The following is a 24781-nucleotide window of genomic DNA, read 5'->3' as shown; positions in this document are numbered from 1 at the left end:
ATTGTCAACATTTTCACAATAAATTGAGGTGTCAGCTCATCATAGGTCAAAATAAAATAAAATAAATTTAAAAATATGGTACCTAGATTCATGACGACTGAAAAAAAGGGTGTTACCAAAATATTATAACAGACATTTTGTTGTGCACTTGTGGACTTTCTCTTTACACTTCTTCCAGTTAATAAATTATGAGTAAAGCGTTCACATCTTTCTCATGTCAACTGTCAAGTGTTAAGCCAATTAACATGGCGAATGGCCAAGAAGTGTGTGATTGATCTCAGCCATGTTGAAATTAAACGAATCCAGGTATTGAATAAAAATGATAGCAAAGGACTGATATTCACAGCATTTTAGGAATAAATCTTTTTTACTAGAATAATATCATATTATCATTCAGTTGATTCATTAACATTTTATGGTTGAGATCAAACAATCAAGACTTGGTCAGAAATGGGCAAACTTGACAGAATACTATTTTTTATGAAGATATAAGATAGATTTCAGGGAAGAATGCTTGTAAAATTTTCCATAGTAAAGAACCTCATTGAAGGAGGAAATAGAATGGAAAATAGTACTTGCTGGGATTAAGCACAAACTTGTGGTTTTGCTCAATCCAATCCAAAAACACTGATGTGGGTTTAAACAATTCCTATGTTATCTGTGATAAGAATGTCATTTTAAATGAGAATTTGAGCCAAAAGGGAAAAATAATCACAAGAAGAAAAGGTTAAGATTCAGGATATGACACAAACTAGCAAGCAGAAATTTAAATGATAAATATGTTCATCAGAAATCATTACAAAAACTCAGGACTTTGATTAAAAAATAATAAGATTATAAATCAGCTAGATTATGAATAGTATCTTATTACATCAGAAATATCTTATTGAAGAGACTATTACTTAGACTAAAGACATCAGAACCAAAAGCTCTGAGTCAAGAGTGAAGAGAAAATTATGCACAAGCAGGAGCATCAAAGTTGGGAAGTACTATGAAAGAAATGGAGTAAGGTGAAATATATAATGGAGAATGCACATTATTGAGGACAGGGGCCAATTTTGGGATTTCTCCATGATCTGTAAGCACTAATGGAACTCCGTTTAGAACTGAGGTTTCACTTCGAAGATTCCCATCTTTGGGGGTCAAGTGAAACTCCTCTCTGTACAATGGTCCATCTGAAGCTTTGCTTCCAACCCAAGCAACCGTTTTCTTAATACTATGCATGAAAGAATTTCGGCTTTGGATTTTTCTCCCATTTGCGGGTAAATTGACGTTCATTAGATTTTCAACATTGATGACGAACCTAGTCTGATTGCTAAAATTAATCAGGAGCAAAGTAATACCCGCCTGTACAATGTGATGAAAATTGTCAAAATTAGTATAGCAAGATCATGGAATACAAGATATAAAAAGAGCAATAAGAAACTATACTAAAGAAATGTCTAAGACTTATTTTTTTTTGGTTGGGGTGGGGGGGTTTGAGAATTGGGAGAAGATTGAAATTCCATTTCAAAAATCAAATTTTGTTTTAGTTGATTAAAAAAGAACTGTTGAAAATAGACCAAGCCATATGTATGCAAGTAAAATAAGCTAAAGTATTGACAAATCAGCCTAGTTAGTACAATATTGAAGCCTATGTAATCAACATGCAAAAGTTGGGACCTAAGAAAACATGGGTGTCACTGAAAATATTGATGTTAAAGATCTGGGTTTAGATGGTCACAGGAGTAAGGATGATAAAAGTATGATGCTTATAAACATGCGACCATGATAAAGATAGACCTACACCTCCTAGTCCAAAATTGCCTTAAGACTCCTACATTGCCTCAAAATTATTTCCTTTGATTGGAGACAAAGTTAACGTATAATAAAGCCTTACTCTTCCTTTTGAACAGTGGGCATAAGAGCGTAGGTGTGGTGAATCACCAGTACTAACAGCAAGAACACCTTTTCCCATAAGTCGATGCCATAGAAGTGCACTACTCAAAAAAAAAAAAAAAGCTTCAAACAAAAGGAAATGATATGAATTAGATAAGCCCTGCAAGGACCTTCCCCCACAAAAAATAAGACTTCAATGATCTTGCCTGTAGTAATCAGGCCTGGGGACAAACGTGGCTGTGTTGAGGAGACCATAATTCCCACCAACTAAAGTCTGCCTGCAATATGCTTTAGTATTGAACTTGGATGCCATTCCAAGCTGATCTAAGTACCTAAAAATTCATATATAAATAAGTCATTACAGAATTAATGAAAGAGATAAGATGGAAGAGTAGTAAATTCTTTTTTTTTTTTTTTAATTTTTTTAATTTTAAATGATGGAAGTAATGAGGAGACCAAGATTACCAGAAGCTGTCCATGAATGAGTCAGACACATGGCGACCACCACTGTTAAAGGCACCACCAGATTCTCCAACCCATGCAGAAGCCCAAGGACCATTACGCTGAATAGTTTGGTGAAGACTGTTAAATGTCTTTGATATAATGCTTAAGTAAGAGGGATCCATTATCTTCTTTACAAGACTGGGGTCATTACCTGAAATGGAGAGAGCAACTGTAAAAGCAGATATGGACACACCAATAAATAGGAAGGGGAAGTGTATGTGAGTGCATGCACAATCATGTGTCAGGGTATGAAAACTTTAATTTGTTTCCATAAGAAAGACATCATTCAGAAATCAGAGGTATTAAAATGCTTTTGACCTAAGCAACCAAAAGCAATGTATGAAACCAAAACAACTAATAGTTGTCTTTTTGCCTTGTTGGGTTTTAACTTCCATACCAATTTCCAGTCAGGATACAATTTATAAGAATGAAAGAAAAAACATTAATTTGCACATCAAATAATTTTTTGGGTGCTCTTAACCATTCCTTGTTGCTGACATGCAACACTTTGACTCTAAGCGGAGAAAAATTAATGGGAAAAAAAGACACTGGAACATATCCTCTGCATACAATTCTCCTATGCACAATCAATTTCAAATTAAACTATTTTTTAATATTATGCAAGTGCAAATTGTGTAGAATGAGCTTTTAATATCACCAGTAGTGAAATGTACAGGTATCAACACTAAAAGAAGTTTGGTACCATGGTCACATACCTGCACCTAAATTATATATATGATGAGTCACGAAATTGACTACATTTGAACCTGAAACCTGAAGAAGTTTAGCGAACCATTCTTGGTCATAGAAACCTCCAGGTGCTATGAGTGAAGGCTTCAATTTGGATTTCTGATACAAGTTATTCATAAAACTTTTAAACTTGATCAAGTCTTTCCCATACAGTTCAGCACCAACACTTGCACCAATGCCATTTCCAGTCAACTCGTTACCTACAGTAGCAAAGGCAAGGATAGTGATGAAGAGAAACAAGATAATGGCAACAATAAAGAGCTTTGTCTATTAGTCCATACCCAATTCCCATGAATCTATCTGGTATCCCTTTGAAATGGAATACTTCATTAAACTCCTGGCGTTGCTAGAGTCCCAATCTCCTCCCCAAGCATTCCCCTTAAGCTTGTGCCTCCCATAGAGAGCATTCAAGCCAAATGTCACAATTACCCTGCAAATGAAAGATTCACATAACAAGTAAGCATGCAAACCATACCCCCCTCACCCCCAACACACAGGAAAAAACCAAACAAAAAAAGAAGAAGAAGAAGACGAAATTTTCCTTTCTTGAAATACCTCTAAAAACAAATTCATAAATTCAATACCATAGGGAAATCTTGTGGAAGTCAAAAGACGATCATAATAATTTGAAAACTTCAGGAAAAACTTGAATTATGTTTACAAATGTTTAATCTGAAAAGAACATGGGAGAATGGTAAAACACTAAAACTTGAGATATAGAAACCTAGCATTCATTCTCAATGAATTTCCATAAGGAAAATAAGATAGTATTTAAAAAAGAGTTTACTCCCTAGGTGGTAAGGTAAAATGGAAGGAGTATCTGTACTGATGTTCTGTATGTATTGTACTCAATCTACGTACACGGAAATCCAGTTTAAGATTGACAAAATAACTTTGTGATGCATGTAACAATTTTGAATTGATCACGAGTTTAAGGCATCTACTTTGCATATTATATTTGAATTAAAAATTAAGTAGAAAAGAGCTAGGGTTTTTCGGTCACTATTAGGGTTGACAAAACATAGACAAAACCTTGGTATGTAATTCTTTTTCTTTTTCTTTTTTAAGAATTCAGGTTGATATGTAATATTCCAAAAATCTTTTCTTTTTTTTTTGGGGGGGGGGGGGGGGGGGGGGTGGGGAGGGAGGGGTTAGAATATAAATGTTTGAATGTCATAAAGCTTACCCTGTTTTACTGAAAAAATGGTTCAGCTCATCCCACCTCCTCATGTATAAACATCCCTTTGAAAATCCAAACAACCCATCCTTCATCTTTCGAAAAGGATGGCAAGGATACCTCAAATTTCCTACGTTGTACACCACTTGATCTTGCAAAGAACCTCCAATTCTTATCCTCAAATGATTGAAAGCTATCATTCCAGCAAAATTAAAAGAGTAACATAATGTTGTCCATCAAAATATACCAACAAGATATCAATAATATAAGCAGAGGCTCTTGTTTATCATTATCACTCTAAATAATACTTGAATGACATGAAAATTTCCAAAATATGGATACATATTGAAGCAGACAGACAAACCTTGGATAGCCTTGGCAAGTAAAGGATGAGATAAGTCCTGAAAAAACCAAACCACACTGAGCAGTGATTCAAACTGCCTAACTGTTTTTCAGCAATTTAATGAAAAAAGTATGATATCAGTCTTTCCATGCTAATTTAGTCTTATACTGAGGTAAGTTTCTAAATCCTCACCAAATTAATAACAGATGTATTCCCCCATGGACATTGGTTGTAGTCACACTTATTACGAGGCCACCAATCAATAGTTGCACAGATGAAATTATCATCAATTTCAGCTACCCTTTTAGTGCCATCCACTAAAATTTTAGCAGTTCTATCTTGAGCTAAAATTGCAGGAAGAGAAACGAAGGCAAGAAACAAGGTGAGGCGGAATCCCAATGTTAGATCCATTGCAACTACCTCAGAATCACCTCAACTTACAGAAATTGACTGCAACAAAAAGCGAGAAAGTTTTTAATAAGAAACATATCTTCTAAAATGTGCTAGAGCTAGTACATGTTTCTAGACATGAATTACAATACAGGAAAGATTTTTCAACTCAGTTGGGAAGAGAGTTACAGACTTTGCAATTCCCATTTGGCCCAAACTACACTAATCATCTTCATCTTTTCAGCCAATCAAGAACTTGAAAGTCTCAAAGCTAGCATTTATTTCACACTAGTAAAATACTAAAATCCTTAAAGATAATAGAGAGTGCGAGAGAGAGAGAAGAAGAAGAAACCAAAACTAACATCTACAAACTGGAAAAAGATAAGTTTAAAATCAAGAACATAGAAATTAGTATTGTATCAGAAATTCTTGTTAGATCCATAAATAGTATTAGAAAACAGCTGCTTTACCCAAGTTAGGGGCTTTGAGAACAGAAGAAGAGTTATGGTATCTGAGAAAGTGCGATAACCACAACATATTGGAGTTATTTTCATATATAACAGATAACGAAATGTGGAAACACCCATTTACTAAACAAAACCAGTTCTTTAAACTCAGAAAGCATCATTAACAGGCAATTCTGTCAACTTCTTCTCTCTTCTTTTCAAGGGAAAGAAAAAATGCTTTTCACCTACCATAGGCAAAAGGACCATAATCCAAAGCTCTACCCAAATACAATTTAGGATGGTTAAGGACAACCAATATGAGAATCAACTTCAATATAATCAAATAAGAAATAAAGACCACCATAGCTCGATTCTTAAACTAGCTTTCCTCATAGACACATGCATAAGAAATCACTATATCAGGCACATAAAGAAACTACATTTAAAGCAACCCAGATGGGATTTCAAGAAAAATAAGACTACCCCAGATGTAGACTAACCTCAAATGTATCAAAATCACCATTATTGATAACAGTGAAACTCAACTCTCAGAACTGGGAGTATGAAGCAAGCAACTTCGTTCAGACAAAAAGCACACTGACCAATAATGTGGATCTTTTATTAGGTGAGGAACGAACTAGGTGCCTTCCTTATCATGACGTTTGCTAAGAAAACCATAATGGGTGAATTGGGTCGGTATAAAATTTGTCGGTTTTGTAAAAAAGTTCAGCTAAATTTAGCTGTGGATTTAAATCATTTTTACCTTTAACATAAGTTACTCATTCTCAGTGAGTTTTAGGTGAGTTTTAGGTGTGTGGATACAGTCAAGTATCTTTTTGAGGAAAGAGTCAGATAAGAGAATATAAAATACATGTACATTTATGAAAATTTATAAAAGGTGAAAACTTTGTGCGTGTGTGCAAGTGCTGCCATTGCTATTTTGCTGAGATTCCAAGTAGTGTGCAATGGGCTTAGCTTTGTTTGAAAGTTATGCTCATGCCCACTAAATCTTTCTAACCCAGGATTTAGATTTTGATGATGTTGTAAAAAAAGGTTGAAGATTGAAGAATGTTTTTTTCTTTTTCTTTTTTCTTTTGGGGTTTTGCTTTTTTCGAGACTTGACTATGGCTTGAATCAAACTCAACAGCAAAGATCCGTGTAAAATGGGGTTGTCATGTAGTGCTTGTATAGTTGTATTTTTATAAAGTTTCCACATGCACCAAATCAAGTGTCTGAAAAGTCATATAAAATCTAGAAATTTGGAAGAGACATTCTACTACTAGACACTAGAGAATTTATGCTTCAATAAATAAATCATTTTTGTTTTGGAATAAAGCATTCAACTTTTGAAAATAGCAATAGTTATTATTAAGAGTCAAATTTTAAACTTTTTTGAGAAGAGTCAAATTTTAAACTACAACTTGATAAATTAAATTATTCATCAAAATAAAAACTGATAAATTAAATTTGAGCTTCTTGGTAAGTTAAAATATAAGTTTAGTGATTTTTTTTTGGGAGCCATCCTCCTATCTCATTGATAGTTACATTATCTAATGACTAATTGTGTGAGAGTGAACGTGCACTTGCCTTCATCTTTGGTTAGTGCTCATGTGGAATATAATTTTTTTATATATAATATAGTATGTATAAATTGTTTTATATAATTTTTGAAGATAATTTGTTACCCTTAAAAATTTAAAAAAAAATTATATAAAAAAAAGTATTTTTCATATCTCTATCTCTACAAATATATCATTCTATTATTTTTGGTATCTATATAGCCATTTAGATTGTGTTTGATATAAAATCAAATTCTCACTTCCAAAATAATTAAGAATTAACTCAAACAAAACTCAAAAAACATAACACTAAAACATATCAACTCAAAGTAGAGTTTATAAAATAGAAAACCCATAAAAATTCAACAACTTAAAGTAGAGTTGCAATAAAGAATAATCACTTTTTTCATAAGAGAATAAGAGAGAGAATAACTAATGTATAGAAAAGAAAATGAGAAGAAGAAAAGTCAAAATAAAAGGTACAGTTATAAGCATCAACTATACAAGTTATACTATGTAATAGAATAGCAACTAACAATCAAAGAAAAGGAAAGAACCTAGAAAAAAAAAAATATATATATATATATATATATATATATAATAGCTAAAAAAACACAATCAATCTCATCAATCCATAGTAGAGATGAAACAAAGAATTAAAAAATCCACTAAAAGAAATATAAAAATAGAGAGAAATAGAGTAATTACCTTTTTTTTTTATGGGGGAAAAATATGAATTATATGTGAGAGAGAATAACATATTTATAGTAAAATGAAGACAAAAGAATTGAGGAAGTATAACAGAAAAGTTAGAAAGTAGTGGAAAGATAAAGAGATAAAAGCGGAAGGGAAATGTTGTTTTAAGTGTAATAGTAAAGTGAGATGTCAATAAGGATAAGAAGAGACCAAAAAATAAATAAATAAATAAATAAAGTGCTAAAAATATATGGATGACACATCACACTCTCTTTTCCACCCCCATACTCCACAAATCAAAATAAGCCACATGTCTCTTAATTCCTAATTTGAAGCTATTTTATTCAACTTACCTAAAATAAATTAGAAAGAAAAAACCCAGCACATATTCTTCCCAAAGTACGCAAACCCTCCCACCACCAACCTCTTCCCAACGCCCAACGTCATTGACATGAGTTCATCGGCACCATCAACTCTAGTCACAGGCACTAGTTCCAAACAGGTCTGAATTCAATTTGAATGCCCACAACCACCACCATCATTGTTGACTTTGCCTTGTCCCTTATTCGCTCCCAAACCACCACCCCTACCTCCTCTTACTTCTCGTCTTCTTGTACGCCCCTAAGGGAGCACAACCTGAACTCAACACTTATAAGATTTTGATTAGGTAAATATAACATGGTGGTGGTGGTCCCAGGCCCTTATTCTTCTTAATTTTGATTTGAATGCTTGAAATTTCTGGCTATGTTTATTCCTCTTAAGAAATATATTAGTTGGAAACCTTCTTAATCATGATTCAAAATTTTGAAATTCTGGAGTTGAACTAGCAGGGAAGAATATAATTTTCAGTATAAGAATAAGGGACCAAGACATAGTCAACAATGACGGTCGTGGTGGGTATTCAAATTTATTGCAATTTTCCCTGGATTTGGTGGCGGTATGGTGGCTATGACTGAAGTCGACAATGTCGATGAACTTATGTCAGTAGCGTTGGGCGAAGGTTGGTGGTGGGAGGTTTGGGGATGAATATGTGCTGGGTTTTTTCTTTCTTATTTATTTTAGGTAAGTCAAATAAAATAGCTTAAAATTAGGAATTAAGAGACATGTGGCTCATTTTGATTTGTGGAGCATAGGGTGGAATAGAGAGTGTGAGACAGATGATTTTGACTCACTTAATTTGGCCGATGGAATCATTCATAATTCAACTATTTGGGGCTTAGGGCTATATTATGTAACAGCTGAAAACCAATCTTGTCTCTTTTTATTTTTGATAAAACTTATCTCTTTTCTTTGATAATAAAGAAGTTGCTACAATTCTTGCCTATTTTTTTAATAAGGAATAAACAATATTTTACTAACAATAAAAAACAAATAAAAAATAAAACTCAAAAACAAATAGCAAAGAACAAGCAAAGCATTAAAAGGGTATGATTAGTTACTAAGTCATATGCAGTAGGACTTAGTATGCATAATATATATCTATAAATAAATTCATATGAAAAAAATAATAATCATGAATGATCACAACCATCGCAAACAAATCTGGCCAATTCCTTAAATCTTGCCATGTTATGTGCCTATCATTTGTGATTTGGGCCTTGTGTTTATTTTTTATTTTTGGCTAATTGGAGCAAAAGTACTTTATTTTTGTTGCAACATAACATGCACCTATCTTTTTGTTGTAAAATAAAGAGTCAAAAGTACTTTCTTTTTTGGGCTCAAATAACTGGTAAGTACATCGTCACTTCAGGACTCAAGTCTTTTTTTTTTTTTTTGGGAGAAAAGGACTCAAGTCATTTAAAACTTAAATTTTTATTATTATTATTTAAATTATAGGATCCATAATATGTATGGACTGCAATTATAAAAGATCTGAAATTTAAATCTCTATTCTTTCTAAAGAAAAAAAAATTTAAACCTACCTTAATAACAAAAAGAAGATTTATAATATATGATAAAGACTGCATTAGATTGGGTTTCTTATATAATTAGATTAGTTTAGGATTTCTTTGTTTATTTTTGAGATTAGATAGTTATTAGTGTTTGAGTTCAGTTAGGATTAGTTGTTATCTTTATTTCTTTATTTTCCAGTTCTAGATAGACATGATTAATGAAATTCAGATTGGATAATTTCCAATAGTTGGGTGTTGATTCATAAGTGACCCAAAGTGTTGATTCTTAGGTTTATCTTTTAATTTTCTTGTTCTTATATTTTTGTTTTATTCATTTTCTTGCATCAATATATCTTTCACACTACGTATAATTGGGAAATATAGTAGTAATAATAATTAGGGTTTGAAAGATATATATCTTAATGGTTCCATTTTTTTTTTTTTTTTTTGTGGTGCCTAACAACCCCTCCCATGTATACTTACAATGTTCAACAACAAAGTATATAAATAAAATAGTAATTATTTATTTATAATAGGGGCAAAACCTATTTTTCTTTACACCTATTAGTAAGTTAGTATGAACTATGACGTGCCAAATGTCTAGCTTGTCGGTGTGACTCGACTATAAATTAGTGATGGGACCATCGTGGAACAATTTTATGGTTGTTTAGGTCTTTTTCCTTCACAATCATGACCATAAGGTTTGACAAGGCCAGGAATACGGACTTAATTTATTTTTTTCTTTTTTTGAGAAAGGCTTTTGTTTTTTTTAGAAGAATTTTTTAGAAAGACTTAATTGTTAATAAAGTATGGAGAACACTATCACTAAAATAATTAAAAATCAGTGGGTTTCAGTTAACTCAACTGGTAAAGTTTCTGATAGTTGTATAAGAGATCTGGAGCTCAATCTCCGCCTACACCAAAAACTGATTGGTGTTTTGGTCTAATAATAAAAAGCTATTATCAGGACTCTCTCTAAAAAAAAAAAAAATTTAAAAACCATAATTAGAATTTAAAAAAAAAAAAAACACTCATGCAAAGATTAAAATTGATTTCTCTGCTTGTATATGTCATATTCTCATTTACATCATCTATTAATTATAGAATACATTTTTGCTAGAGACTTCATGTTTGGTTGAGGATATCTACTGCTTTGATTTGATAGATCTTAGGGTAGAAACTAGAAACACATTGAATGATCACTAATAAAGGCTTGAATTATAGAGCCTGATTTGTTGGAAATTATAAAAATTAATTTTTTAATAAATCAGTTTGTTCAAGGCATTTGGTCGTATTTCTATATTTTATTTCTAAAAAGTAAAGACTACTCAAAAGACACCGTACAGAATGATTTTTAGAAAACTTTAAACCACTGTTTCTGGGTTTTTTTTTTTGTGGATTTAATTGCATCCTTTATAATACCTACTGGATCTCAATCCAGTATCTTTGGGCTTTGGTGGTGTCATGAAGCCTTTTTAGGGATGTATGTGTTGTTTGGGAAGGGTGGCAACTTAAGGCTGTGGATGCTTAAGATGTCAATGGACTGATATTTGGTGATAGGAAGGCTGCAAATGAACCGAACTAATTATAAACAATTTAGGCCCAGTTTGAGTAAAATTTGTTTATGCTAATTTATTTAGCAAATAAGTCAATTTCAAGTCAAAGTTTATACTCAACTATTGAATACGCTAAACTCAAACTCAAAACATAATAATGTGTTTATAAATTAAGGTACGAGGCTAAGACTCAATTTAAGTATATATAATATTGCATGTTTATATGTATATAAGTGTAAAAATATATGTACTTGGATTGTGCCAAATTGTAAATAAGTTTATATTATATCGTATTATTCTTATAATTGATTCGTAGTATAGTTTTTAATAATACAAGGAAGATGAATTCAATTTTTATAAGTTCATAAATGAAAATCATTCTATATAATTAACTCAAATAATGAAATTTCAACTGTAATTTAGTTATAATTCATTTAAAAAAACCATTATTTAATTATTATTAATTATCCTATAGATTTCTTGAATGGGTAAAATTTTTATTTATGATGTTTACTATATATTGGAAAAGAACAAATCAATCAAATATCTAATGAACAAACTCAATCTTGTTTAATAAGAAAATTGATGTTTATGCTTGAATCACATTCAAAATAAAATTAAATGGATAATTTTAAATTTTTATATGCAACGCATTTGTAGTCCTAAAGTGGGTTTTGAGTCCATAACGAAAGTGTGTTGGCCAAATCGCCCGTTTGGGTTTGGTTGAAAAATGGATCTTGAAAGGTGAGACGTGGAAATTGAATGGATGTTGGGTTGTTTTGTGATTTGCCATTGTTTATTGTGTTGTTTATTTGAGTTGCATCTTCAAAACCCATTTGTTTATTTTGAAAAAAGAAAATCTACAACTTCCAAAACAAAAATTTCAGAGTTTTTGAAATAAAAAATATATATAAAAAAATTGCTACCAATTAGGCCCTTACACGGTTACACCACTAATCAAACCTCATGCAATAACTCACTTTTTAAATTTTCAAAAAATAATTTTAAAAAATTTTTTTTTTTTTTTTTGAGAAGGTTAAAAAAAACTTGTTAGTGTTCCATAATGACAAAATGTAGAATTTAATAGGGCCGACGTTTTACATGTATTTATAATTCAACCAATCTTTAAAGCTATGTGTGGTAGTAAGTAGTAACCAAAAATAGAGAAATCTCACCTACCTTATTAAAAAGGGTCAAGTACCAAACACATGCTATTATGTTATTTTCTTTTATACTTTTAAGGTCACCGACGTTTCCAAGCTACTATCTTTGTATGTTTATGTGCTACTTGTTTATTAATGTTTGTGTTAGGCTAATATGGGTGATCAAAACCCACTTGTACATGAAGCCACCGACAAAATCCTTAGCTTGCAAAGTGTGCATCTATGAATAAATTAACTATGCCATAAAAAAATAAAAAATAAAAAACAAAAAAAAACTAATAAATTCTTGAAGAATTTACATACAAGTTTTCATCACTAATCTATTTCAAATAATTACAAATAGTAATTTGCATTGTCACACAGTTTATTGAACAAAATTTTCACAAAATTATATTAAATGATAATTCTGTTCATAATGAAAAGGAGCAAAGAAAATATATACCTGTTATTGAGGTCTGGTTCTTTGTTGAATCTACCACTCAATTGGAAGCCATAATGCAAGAGTTTAGAGATACCAAAACAATCACAATATGAACCAGTTCCAATTGAAAACCAAGTTATACTTATATAGTATTGATGCAGTTATCAACTGATTTTGTAATTGAATTTGGTTAGGCATAATTTGACAATTTCTCAATATGAGAGAACTATTCCAATCCAAGTAGCATAAAACCATAATAATAACAAACCCACCCCCCCCCCCCCCACCTTTTTATATTTTATTTTTTTATAATAAGAGTGTTGAACTTAGTAAATTAGGATTTATGCTAAATTAGGGAAAGATAACTCCCAGCCAGCTAATTGGATTAGATGAGTTACAATCATTGCCCAATTGTTTGTCTAATGGATAAGGTTGATATGGTAGTGCTTTCGTTCATTGTGGTTTGTTTTGAGTGTCGACACTTAAGTTTTAGGTTGGAATAAGTCATAGACTAATAGTTGTGTCATATAAAGCTCCATCAATATTATCTTATTTTATGGATTCTAGTTAGCTCAATTAGTGAAGTCGTTTGTCATCAGAAACGGACGCTATAGATTAAAACTCTTTAAAAAAATTATTTATTTATTTTTTTTTTTTTTTGGGTGGTGATTATAAACAAAAAAAATATTTTTTAAAAACCTTGTGTGTCTAAAATTCTTCGGGCAACTGACTATTTCCTAATATATGTAGTCCTCTATTTTATACATATATACTAGATCATTATAGAGAAGAATTCATTGAAGATATCTCAGGATGCTAGTTAGGTGTTTTGAAGCCAAAATTTCATAAATCTTGTAAAGATTTGGAAATCTCTAAACCAACCTTCTGAAGTTTTTATTTTTATTTTTTTTTGAAAAACAAACAAGTTCTTAATATAATATGCTTAACTTATCGTGAAAAAGGAGATCTAAAATAATTGTCATATGCCAAGACTTAACCCTTTAATCGTCACACTTATCCCAATAATTTATGAAGATAAAAACACCATAAGGATAATATATATATATATATATATATTTCTTTAATGTTTTTTTGACTTGGTCAATCTTAAAATCACTTTGTTTTTTATTTGAAGTAAAGCTTATTAAATAAATTGTAACTACCCACCCTACACTATAGTGATAATTGTAACGTACATCTTGAATTTAAAAAAAAAAAAAAAAATTACAATCAACATTCTAATTGGACAATAATTTACAATTTTCATCCATTATCTAAACTAGTGTTACACAATGTAAAATGATCTTTTTAGGATGAATTGTAAATGCTTTCATAGATAAGCACACTATAAATATTGTCATAGCTTAGGATGGGTAGTCACCAACTAAACCATTTATTGTTACACCAACTTAGAAGTTGGGAGAAAAAATTGCAAATTATTATCTAATTAGGAAATTAATTGCTAAATTTTAAATTTTAGGGTACATACTACAAACACCCCTATAGTATGGGGTAGATGATTATTATAATTAAAAAAAGAAAGAAAAGGAGAGTAGAACTTGTTAGTTGTTGCACAAAATCAAACAATGTTGTACCAAATTTTATCCAAAAGGAAATAATAAAAGAGACAAAGTCAAAAAAACACAGTCGTAGACAATCTTATTCAAGCTGGACCCCTTTTATTAATTTATTAATTTATTTTTTAAAAAAAAAAAAAAAAAAAAAATTTGGGCCCAAAGGGCAAATCTGTAAAAACAGTCACTCTGTTACCATCTCCCTCCTTCTACTCTTAACCTATATAACCTCACTCCCTACCTAGCTGTTCCTTCTTTCCCTCCTATTCTTTCTCCCAAGTCAAAAACCCTAGAAAAACCTTTTCCACCTCACACCTCAAATTCCACTTTCCCATTTCAAATTCTCCGCAATTTCATTCAATCCCAGTGGTATTCAATTCCCTTTGGACTTCCTTTTCCCCACTCTCACTCCCCATTTTCAGTGAAATCCGCAACCAAAATTTCCCCCAAATTTCTTTGCAGTTCAAAAATTTCCAAGCTTTAACTTTTCTCCTCATTCAGCAATTTGATCACTGATTTGTTGAATACCCATTTCGATTTCAACGATCATGATCGTGAATCATTAGGAAATTTTTCATGTTGTTGTATAAATTAAAGGAATTTGTTGTTTTTTTCCATTTATTCATTTGGGTCTGTAAAAGATTAGGTCTTTGTTGTAATATTTGATTATTTTTTGTTTCCTGTAAATTATGATGTTTTTTTGGGGGTGAAAGAATAATTTTGGGTATTTGATAAAGTGGGGATGGAGAACAGTGAAGAAGCTGTGGATGATCAGGGCTCTGGATGGTTCAAAGTGAAAAAGGTGTTCTTTTGAGTTCATTTTCTTCCATTTTCTTCATCAGCATTGTTCTAATTTTGTTGTTGATTTTTTTTTTTTCTTATTAACATTAAAAAAAGAATTATATTTAGCTGCTGTTTGGTCTCTGGGAATGCTGAGAGAAAGGAAAAGAAAACAAAAAGTTGAGACTTGATAAGGCATGAAAGTGGTTTAATTGGACTTATTGGAGTGAGTTGTTTTGATTTTGAAATTATAATTTCAATTTTGCTTTTTCTTCTCTAGCATTTTACCAGCTACCACACAGATCTCATTCTAGATAAATTGGGTTGTGATCATTTTTTAAATCAATCCAGTGTGATCAATTGTGTGTTGCACTTGCTACTTATGAAAGTTAGGACTTTGGAGAACACCTCAATGCATATCAATGAGAGATGTTTGGACATGGAAGTGGTTACTTTCACTAATAACTTTTAAATGCTTCATTGTATCTTAAGTTGTTTATTTATCTTTTGGATTTTTATTTATGGTATAGAAATTTTATTTTTATTGAACTGATTTATTTGGGCTTTAGGTTTTTACATTGTGATGCATAAAGTAACAAAAATGGATCTGGATATCTATTCAACTCTCATATATTACTTAGAGAGGGTGCTTCCACCCCCACCCCAACGGACGCGAACACACACAAGGAAAATAGACGGTGTTCCATCCCTTAAATTAAAGAGTAAAATATGTAACAGATTTTTGCTTGCGTTTGAAAATGAGAAATCTTTTTACTCTTTATTGTCAATACGTTTGAGATGACCTCTATTTTTATTTCCAAGGAACAAAAATGAACCATATATCTGCCCTCTTCTTTCAAGTTACCTGCTTTTTAGCTGAAGTGTTTATTATATGTCTTCTGTATTTTTTTTATCAGTTCTTTATTTATTTACATTAGAAAGTATATCGGTTCCATATTCAACCCAATTCTCATATTTTTAGCTGTATTTTCTTCACATTTTTTCTTGTCCAGAAGCATAGAAGTAGTTCAAAGTTTTCTCTTCAGAGTTGGGTTGGGGGATGTTCAGGAAAGAATGCTTCTAGTTCTTTACATATTCAGCCCTCATTGAATGAAAATAGTGAGAATTCAAGTGGTAAGCACAGATCTCAGCTTCCAAAGGCAGGGGGAAATTATGCTGTAAATAGCCATGGTAGTGTTGTAAATTCTGTTTCTATTTTGAATGAAGACAAAAAGGATGTGCTCTATCTTGACAAATGTGTAGTTCAACAAGATACTGAGTGTCCTGATTCAGTTCCATTGTTTGATATAAATTCTAATGGTGTGACTGGAGATATTGAGAAAACTCCCCAAAAGGATAAGCCTGATGTGGTTCACAAATTCAAGTGGGGTGATCTAGAGGATGATGCATTGCTACTGCATCATGAAAACACTGTTGGAGTAGGAATCAAGTTTGGTGATATTGGGAACGATAATTTGGTGGCCTGTAGGAAGAATGTAAACAATAACAATTCGGTTTCCCCTCTTACTTCTTGTGCTATTCCTCAAGAAAACAGCTTGGTGGCAGCTGCAGATGCAGATATATGCAGAAATGAGGTTTCTGAAAAGAGCTGTACAGAGGTGAATGAAATATCTTTAGAAGATGCTGAAGTTCCAATTGTGAATGAAAAAAAGGTTGACCCAGATGTTGAAGTTTCAATCTGCAAGGATATACACACTGAACATGTTGACCCAGAAAATAATAACCATTTAGATACTGGTCCATCTGGTGAAGAAGTGGGGACAGTGGTGAAACTTCAGGCACCTGTTATACCAAAGGCAGGTTATTCAGATATTTCTGAAGTACCAATGACAAATGGGGCTTCAAGCACAGGTGCAGTTTCCCAAAATACCAAGTTAGCTCCTTCTAAAAAGAGTGGACCTGAATTTTCAGGTGATGCTACCTTTACAGGCCCTACTAAAGACCAAGGAAGCCCATCGCATGGTACAATACAAAATGAAATGCAAAACACACAGATTATGAATGCCCTTGGAGAAGGTGAAACAACTGAAAGTAAAGAAAGATTTAGGCAGCGTCTATGGTGCTTTCTCTTTGAGAATCTTAATAGGGCCGTAGATGAACTTTATCTTCTTTGCGAACTAGAATGTGATGTAGAGCAGATGAAAGAAGCCATTCTTGTTCTTGAAGAGGCTGCATCTGATTTTAGAGAACTAAATACTAGGGTGGAGGAGTTTGAGAATGTGAAAAGGTCCTCTCCTCAGCTAATTGATGGCACACCAATCACATTGAAGAGTGACCATCGCAGGCCTCATGCTCTTTCATGGGAGGTAAGCATGCTCACATTTTTTTTCTGATGTTGGAAATGAAATTTAATGCTCAAATTACTGAAAATTCTGTTAATCAACAACACTGAAGTTTTTATGGAAAGATATTTGTTGACATCATATACTTATAATAAATCAGTGTTTTGTACTAATAATCTTCACTCTGATTTTAATAGTCTAAGAATGTGAATTTTCTCGTGGCTTGTTCCTTCAATTTCTGAAGGCATTAACTTTGCAAAAATTTGCTTAATTTAACATCATCCATTCACTATTCCTAAGCTAGAGAATTCTCCTTTGGGAGGTCAAAATCACCTTCAGCATGTTAAAGAACAAAGTCAAAAGTAGGGCACTTGAAGAAAGGGTAATGACGTGTAAAGAATATGCAGATGCCTGTGCATAGTTTAGTTGATGAAGACATTGCATGTACATGTGTCAACCATTGTAGGGCAACATATCTTCTTAAAAAACATTTTTGGCAACGTAGCTCATCAAAAACCATTGTAGGGCTACCTGGCTCTGACCTTATTAAAGTTCACTCAATGAAGGTTTATAAAAGAGTGATACCTATATAGAAAAAGAAGGTTTATAAAAGAGTGATGCTTTTAACCATCTACTTTCATATATCATTTGTGATCTTTTGTGCTCCTTTTGTTGGAGTAAGTTCCATTATACAACTTTGTGAGGATAAAAATTAGTTTTAATCACCTTTCTCTCTAATATAAAAAGGGTTAGTCTCTTATTGTTGAGTGCAGGTGCGAAGAATGACAACTTCACCGCACAAAGCAGAGATACTGTCTTCATCTCTTGAGGCTTTTAAGAAAATTCAACAAGAAAGAGCTAGCATGTGTACAGCTAATGATGTGAAAATCCTGGGGTCTGCATGTCCTAATTTTCAGTCTGTTGATAAATCAGCTGGGAAAAGCAATGTAATGCTCAATGCTAAAGAATCACAAATAAAGTCAAGAAAACAGAGTGGAAATTCAGATCTCATTCAAGGGAACCTGGGTGGAGAAAAGCGGATTATTGAGTCTGGCAGGTCCTGCAAAGTAAATTTAGGACAAAATGGACGTGTCCCTCCCCAGAATTCATCCTCTTCTGAAGTTGGTTCATCATCTAGGACACCTTTTAGGGATAGTTCTTCTGCTGGAAAGACTAAGAGAGAACAACCTGGATCTGAAGCAGATAGGCTGTTTCCTAAGAAAGAAAAAATGTTGGCAGAAAGTGGTGTTGAGAAAAATCCTAAATCTACAGAGCATTTAAAGAGGCAAATTCCTCCATCTGAAAAAGAAAGGGATAAGGAAAAGAGGAATTCAGCTCCATGGAAATCAATGGATGCTTGGAAAGATAAGAGGAACTGGGAGGACATACTTTCATCTCCTTTTCGTGTCTCTTCTCGTGTTTCACATTCGCCAGGTATGAGCAGAAAAAGTGCTGAGCGTGCACGTGTATTGCATGATAAACTAATGTCTCCTGAGAAAAAGAAGAAAACTTCTATGGATCTGAAAAAGGAAGCAGAAGAAAAGCATGCCCGGGCAATGAGAATCAGAAGTGAGCTGGAGAATGAAAGAGTTCAAAAGCTTCAGCGTAACTCAGAAAAATTAAATCGGGTTAATGAGTGGCAGGCTGTCCGCAGTATTAAGTTACGAGAGGGAATGCATGCTCGCCACCAACGTGGTGAATCTCGGCATGAGGCTTTTCTAGCTCAAGTTGCGAAGAGAGCTGGCGATGAAAGCAGTAAAGTTAATGAGGTTCGATTTATTACTTCCTTAAATGAAGAAAATAAAAAGCTAATTTTGCGACAGAAACTTCATGATTCAGAGTTGAGGAGAGCCGAAAAACTTCAAGTGATAAGAACTAAACAAAAAGAGGATATGGCTAGAGAAGAGGCTGTTATAGAACGCAGGAAACTCCTTGAAGCTGAAAAATTACAGCGCCTTGCAGAAACACAGCGGAAAAAAGAAGAAGCTCAAATTAGAAGAGAAGAGGAACGCAAAGCATCCAGTGCAGCACGTGAAGCAAGGGCCATGGAACAGCTTCGTAGAAAGGAAGAAAGAGCGAAAGCCCAGCAAGAGGAAGCTGAACTTCTGGCCCAGAAATTAGCTGAGCGACTTAGTGAAAGTGAACAACGTCGCAAGTTTTACCTGGAGCAAATACGAGAGAGAGCTTCTATGGATTTCAGGGATCAATCTTCACCTTTATTGCGCCGATCTACGAACAAGGATGGGCAGGGTAGATCTACACCAACCAACAATGGTGAAGATTATCAAGCAGACAGTGTCTCAGGCTTAGGAGGTTCTGCTCTTGCAATGGGCAATGTTACATTGCAACATTCATTGAAGCGAAGGATTAAAAGAATTAGACAAAGGCTTATGGCTCTCAAATATGAATTTTCTGAGCCTCCTCTTGGTGCTGAAAATGCTGGTATTGGATATAGAACGGCTGTGGGAACTGCAAGAATGAAAATTGGGAGGTGGCTTCAAGAACTTCAAAAACTTCGGCAAGCTAGAAAAGAAGGGGCTGTGAGTATAGGGTTAATAATTGCAGAAATGATAAAGGTACCACTTGAAACCATTATTTTAAGGATTAACACTTTTTTTAACACAATATACATGTGATGGTTATGATGTTTAGAAGTTGGGTACGCTAAATTGTTGGTCAGATTTTAGTAGTGAAAATTATCTCATTTGTCCATGATATCAAAACATCAACTCTTTTTAGCTGACTATTACTTCTCAAATAGCATTTGATGAATTGATGGCTATGTTAGTAAGTGGTTTTGGGATCGAATCCTTTTCTACTCTTACAGATGTAAACATTTTGATATATCTATTGCAGGTTGATTGTGCCCTGGACATATAGATTGTCCAATATGGCCAGGCCTGTACTAGATGAAAAATTCTAAAAAGTTATTAAGTTACTTGAGGAGCTCCTTTTATTAAAGTTTATTCACGTTTATAGTTGACAAAAGTTGTCCATCCATTGGTGATAGGACATCACTCATGATTTTCCATCTGATCAATGTATGCTTTAATTCCCATTAAAGATGGTGTTATAAATACACATTGCAGTTTTTTGCTTTTAATTCAGTTTTGTAAGGTTCTGTTGATTTTCTAACTTAATGCATCTGATATTTCTATGTGATTAGTATTTGGAGGGAAAGGACCCTGAGCTGCAAGCTTCTCGCCAAGCTGGCTTACTTGATTTTATTGCTTCTGCTCTGCCAGCTTCTCATACATCAAAACCTGAAGCTTGCCAGGTGACAATACACCTTTTGAAGCTTCTCAGGGTGGTTCTGTCTGTGACTGCAAACAGGAGCTATTTTCTTGCACAAAATCTTTTACCCCCAATCATCCCAATGCTATCAGCAGCCCTTGAGAACTACATAAAGATTGCAGCCTCCTTAAATGCCCCTGGTAATATTAACTTGTCATCAAGTAAAACATCAGCAGAAAACTTTGAATCAATCTCTGAAGTACTAGATGGCTTTTTATGGACTGTTACAACAATAATTGGTCATATAAGCTCTGATGAACGACAACTCCAAATGCGGGATGGCTTGCTAGAGTTATTGATTGCCTACCAAGTTATTCACCGGCTGCGAGATCTCTTTGCACTTTATGATCGGCCTCAAGTAGAAGGGTCACCATTTCCTTCTTCTATTCTCTTAAGTATACATCTATTGGTGGTCTTAACATCCAGACCTCAGATCAATAGTTCCATTGACTGGGAATCTTGTCCTAGTGAAACAGTGCTGGGAAATGAAAGTCAAGAAACTAAACTTGCTGAGTTTGCTGATTCTGGATATTCCGCTGTAACTGACTCCTGTGGAGACTATAGACCTCCATTATCGGTGTTAAATGGTAGCACAGTTATACATCTACCAGATGTACCAGAGGATAGACCATTAGATGAATCATGTGAGATAAATAAAAATTCCGAGTCAGTATCCATGAGCAAGGATGGTGAAAAGGAGCAGACTAGTAGTTTAGTCGAGGCAAATAATTCCAAGACAGATGTTCCAGAAGAACCTCAAAAAATTGATATTGCGGAGCCTTTTGTAGCTCAGAAGGGCGAGAAACACTTGGTTGCAGCAGAACAAAAGAAGGAAAAATTTTTGAACTTGGAGCAGCCAGTAGCTCTTCTTCTTTCTGCTATATCTGAAACAGGTCTTGTCAGTCTCCCTTCTTTGTTGACAGCTGTGTTGCTGCAGGCAAACAATAGATTGTCTTCGGAACAGGTAACTGTGCTGGTTTGGGAAAGTTGCTACAACTGCACATGTTGTTATTGTTGAATACTCCCCCCCAACCCCTTTTTCTTTGGTCGTGGGTTCTTTTTTAAATTTTATGTCCAGGTTGTTGTGAGTAAGTATTATGAACATGACTCTTGAGTGCAGTAGCTATCATGATTAAGTTGTTATGTACTGTTATAGATTTTTCTTCAAATTTTTTTATTTCAGTTTCTAAATGCTGATTTAATGTTTTCTTGGAAGGCTCCTCTTTATTTGTGACATGAAAATTCCCGTAGATAACTTTTGACCAATTAGCATTCTGAGAATCTTCTTTCTCAAGTTCAAAATTACAACACCCTGTGTTAGTTTTACCTAAGTGGAGTCCAAGGAGGGGTGGCTTGGATACTGCCCTACCCTTCAATTTATTTTTTTATTATTATTAATTTCATTTTCATGAATGGTCACTTTCAAGACTTAAATCTGTGCACACTCACCCAAGCCTTTTACAATTGTACCAGAAAATGGCCCCTAGAACTTCTATCTCAAGTTATCTGTAAGAAAATTATGTTGAGATAACTTATATTCTGTTTCAGGCCTCATATGTCCTTCCATCTAATTTTGAAGAAGTGGCAACTGGAGTGCTGAAGGTGTTAAACAATTTGGCTCTTTTGGACCTTAAATTTATGCAAAAGATGCTAGTAAGTTAGTTAATATCACTTATTACCTTTGGAGATGTGTTTTGGTGATGGTGACATCTCAAAGTTACGCTTTTATGATTCTATATATTCATTTTTGTTTTGCAATATTCATCACTAAGCTCTTGCACTGAACTGACTCTTATTTTTGTCCTCGCTTTGCTCACAGGCAAGGCCTGACCTGAAAATGGAATTTTTCCATTTAATGAGTTTCCTTCTTTCCCATTGCACAAGCAAGTGGAAAGTAGCCACAGATCAGGTAACTTTATGCATGCCACTATTTTTGAATACATGGATGTAAGACACCCAAGAAAAATTTAGACCTTTTTTTTAAAATTTTATTTTAAATCCTTGTATTTTCAAGGGCTACTTTATTGATCCATGAGCATACGTTTTGTATGGGACCCAAGTGAATTTGGTATCCCATAGTTTTCGGTAGCTCTTTTGTTAAAGGCGACACAAAAATATAAAAGTTAGCTACATTTCAAAAAAGCTAGTTTTGTTGCTTATTTGGTGAAAGGTGAGACAAAAAGCAGAAAGCAAAAAGCTTATTTGAATGGGTATAGTCAATGTTTCTATCCTCTTTTTTTCTGCATCTTTAATGGTTTTAGAGAGCTGGCTCCCATACCAAGTGCAATTGGTGACTATCAATTTCAAGGTCACTTTGTGCTATTTTATAAGTTAATTTCCTCTTAGTTATTCTAATTTGTTCTTAACTACCATTAGCTGGGACAGAGTGGGCTTTGTTAGGTTGAACTGAGTATATATGGAATTTCAATTGCATTTTTTAATGTCTGTAGATGAATTAATTTATTTGTGGACCATTTAGGGCAGCCCTTACCAAGTGCTTGTGCATTTTCTGTAATGTCTCTTAGGTTGGTTTGCTTCTGCTTGAATCTCTATTGCTTCTTAGTCACTTTGCTTTGTTCCACCTGGGGAATCAAGCTGTCCTCCGATGGGGAAAGAGTCCTACCATCCTTCACAAGGTAAGTGAAATTCTTTATGGAACTATTCTTGTATCTAAAGATTATATTGACAAAACCTAATCAATTGAGCTTGAGGACAGGTGTGCGATCTGCCTTTTGTATTCTTCAGTGACCCTGATTTGATGCCTGTCTTGGCTGGAACACTTGTTGCTGCCTGTTATGGGTGTGAGCAGAACAAGGGTGTGGTTCAGCAAGAAATCAGTGTAGATATGCAACTTTCCTTGTTAAGTTCGTGCAGAAATGTTTTTCCTTCTCTTCAATCCAATTTAAATGTAGACAATTCCATAAAAGATAATTCTAGTGAAAATAATCAGCTGGGTCCTGAATTTAAAAAGCCTCAAGTTGAGAGCTCCCTAAGATCTAGCCGATACAATGCCAGAAGCACTAAGGTTTGTTTGGGAAAGGCTGGAAGTTTGGGAAACAGCATAAGGAATGGCAAGATGAGAAACCAAAGAGATGGCAAAACAATTAAGGCTAGTGAAGAAATGGCTCTGAAGCAAAATCTGCTGGCTTCAGAAACTTCTACCGTAATGTTATACTGCAGATTCCCTAGCAGCTTCATTGATAGAGCAGAGCAGTTCTTTTCAGCTGGCATCCCGAAATTGGGTGATGAAGCATGAGTTCAACAGTGATACAATACAATACAATTTCGACAGACATCTGCTTTGTTGTTAACTTTTGACATTTCAATCTGAAATTATTACACGGAAGTTTCCACTGAAACTGCTAGAGGCTGGTGTTCGATTTTGCCACTGAGTCTTAAGCATCACTGACCAAGGAGAGCTTTTTCTGGGATAGCTCAGGCTATGTGATAATTATGTATTGAAAGTAATTATTCAAGATGGATTTTGATGATCATGAAAGAGTACTGAATTATAGGTGAGAATCCAGTGTTGTGTAATTCAGTTGCATTGGATTCTAAAATTCTCTTTTATTTAGCACAACTGAATGTCCAAAGGACACTATCAGGGTTGGAAAGATACAGGTAAGCCTTTTGTTCATGTATGAGCCTGTATTATAACTCCCTATTCCCTCTGACTTGTATACTCTTCACTATTTATTTTTCTGAGGTACACTAAAATAAATAATAATAATAAAATCAGTCGGTTTGCAAATGACTGCTAGAGAAAACGACTTGTAGTTGAGAGTTAGGTCATGACTCATGACCAATAGTTTTCTGTCTGCATGTGAACTCACCAATTGCAGTATTTGATGACTTTTTAGATTAACTCCTGGCCGTATCTAGCGAATATGCTATTACCCACATAAAGGACTCAGTTATTTTTTCTGCTTCAACGACTTGTAGCAGTTTATACCCCATAAACCGCTATGGTTCTTTTTTTCTCCAGTCTCCAGATCTTCAAACGTCTGGTGGCTAGTTTCTTGGGTGTGACAGAATTGGGATTTGAAAATCAGCCT

The 24781-nt window shown here is 33.7% G+C and overlaps 2 protein-coding genes across 3 annotated transcripts; one reads left to right on the top strand and one right to left on the bottom strand.

Moving 5' to 3' along the window:
- Window positions 1–756: 756 nt before the first annotated feature.
- LOC115963513 (heparanase-like protein 1) lies at window positions 757–6417 on the bottom strand. Of its 2 annotated transcripts, none has more exons than XM_031082523.1 (10): window positions 5989–6417; window positions 4845–5102; window positions 4674–4710; window positions 4319–4502; window positions 3414–3562; window positions 3099–3332; window positions 2344–2533; window positions 2085–2210; window positions 1880–1979; window positions 757–1347 (listed from the first exon to the last, which is right to left on the bottom strand). In XM_031082523.1, exons 2-10 carry the CDS (start codon window positions 5061–5063, stop codon window positions 955–957), a joined length of 1632 nt encoding a protein of 543 aa, XP_030938383.1. In that variant the 5' UTR covers window positions 5064–5102; window positions 5989–6417; the 3' UTR covers window positions 757–954. The 2 variants fall into 2 exon arrangements, with proteins under 2 accessions (XP_030938383.1, XP_030938384.1); XM_031082524.1 differs by lacking the exon at window positions 5989–6417 and adding an exon at window positions 5738–5909 and having other exon boundaries at window positions 794–1347.
- An 8185-nt stretch (window positions 6418–14602) lies between these two features.
- On the top strand, window positions 14603–24477 carry LOC115965530. The gene is made up of 8 exons (XM_031084777.1): window positions 14603–15151; window positions 16143–17456; window positions 18206–20008; window positions 20599–21690; window positions 22275–22379; window positions 22546–22635; window positions 23252–23362; window positions 23443–24477. Exons 1-8 carry the CDS (start codon window positions 15092–15094, stop codon window positions 23980–23982), a joined length of 5115 nt encoding a protein of 1704 aa, XP_030940637.1. The 5' UTR covers window positions 14603–15091; the 3' UTR covers window positions 23983–24477.
- The last annotated feature ends 304 nt before the right edge of the window (window positions 24478–24781 follow it).

Source organism: Quercus lobata, chromosome 10, assembly GCF_001633185.2.
Source record: "Quercus lobata isolate SW786 chromosome 10, ValleyOak3.0 Primary Assembly, whole genome shotgun sequence".
Taxonomy (NCBI): domain Eukaryota; kingdom Viridiplantae; phylum Streptophyta; class Magnoliopsida; order Fagales; family Fagaceae; genus Quercus; species Quercus lobata.
The sequence above is the reverse complement of the archived record's forward strand: the minus strand, read 5'-3'. Positions and strand labels throughout refer to the sequence as shown.

Excerpts from the sequence above, each read along its gene's own strand:
- LOC115963513 (XM_031082523.1), bottom strand. The coding sequence starts at position 5,063 with ATGGATCTAACATTGGGATTCCGCCTCACCTTGTTTCTTGCCTTCGTT. Across the intron at positions 3,333-3,413 it reads GATAGATTCATGGGAATTGG|GTAACGAGTTGACTGGAAAT; the intron begins GTATGGACTAAT and ends TTGCTACTGTAG. Across the intron at positions 2,211-2,343 it reads TCATTCATGGACAGCTTCTG|GTACTTAGATCAGCTTGGAA; the intron begins GTAATCTTGGTC and ends ATGAATTTTTAG.
- LOC115965530 (XM_031084777.1), top strand. The coding sequence starts at position 15,092 with ATGGAGAACAGTGAAGAAGCTGTGGATGATCAGGGCTCTGGATGGTTC. Across the intron at positions 15,152-16,142 it reads GATGGTTCAAAGTGAAAAAG|AAGCATAGAAGTAGTTCAAA; the intron begins GTGTTCTTTTGA and ends TTTCTTGTCCAG. Across the intron at positions 23,363-23,442 it reads GTCCTACCATCCTTCACAAG|GTGTGCGATCTGCCTTTTGT; the intron begins GTAAGTGAAATT and ends GCTTGAGGACAG.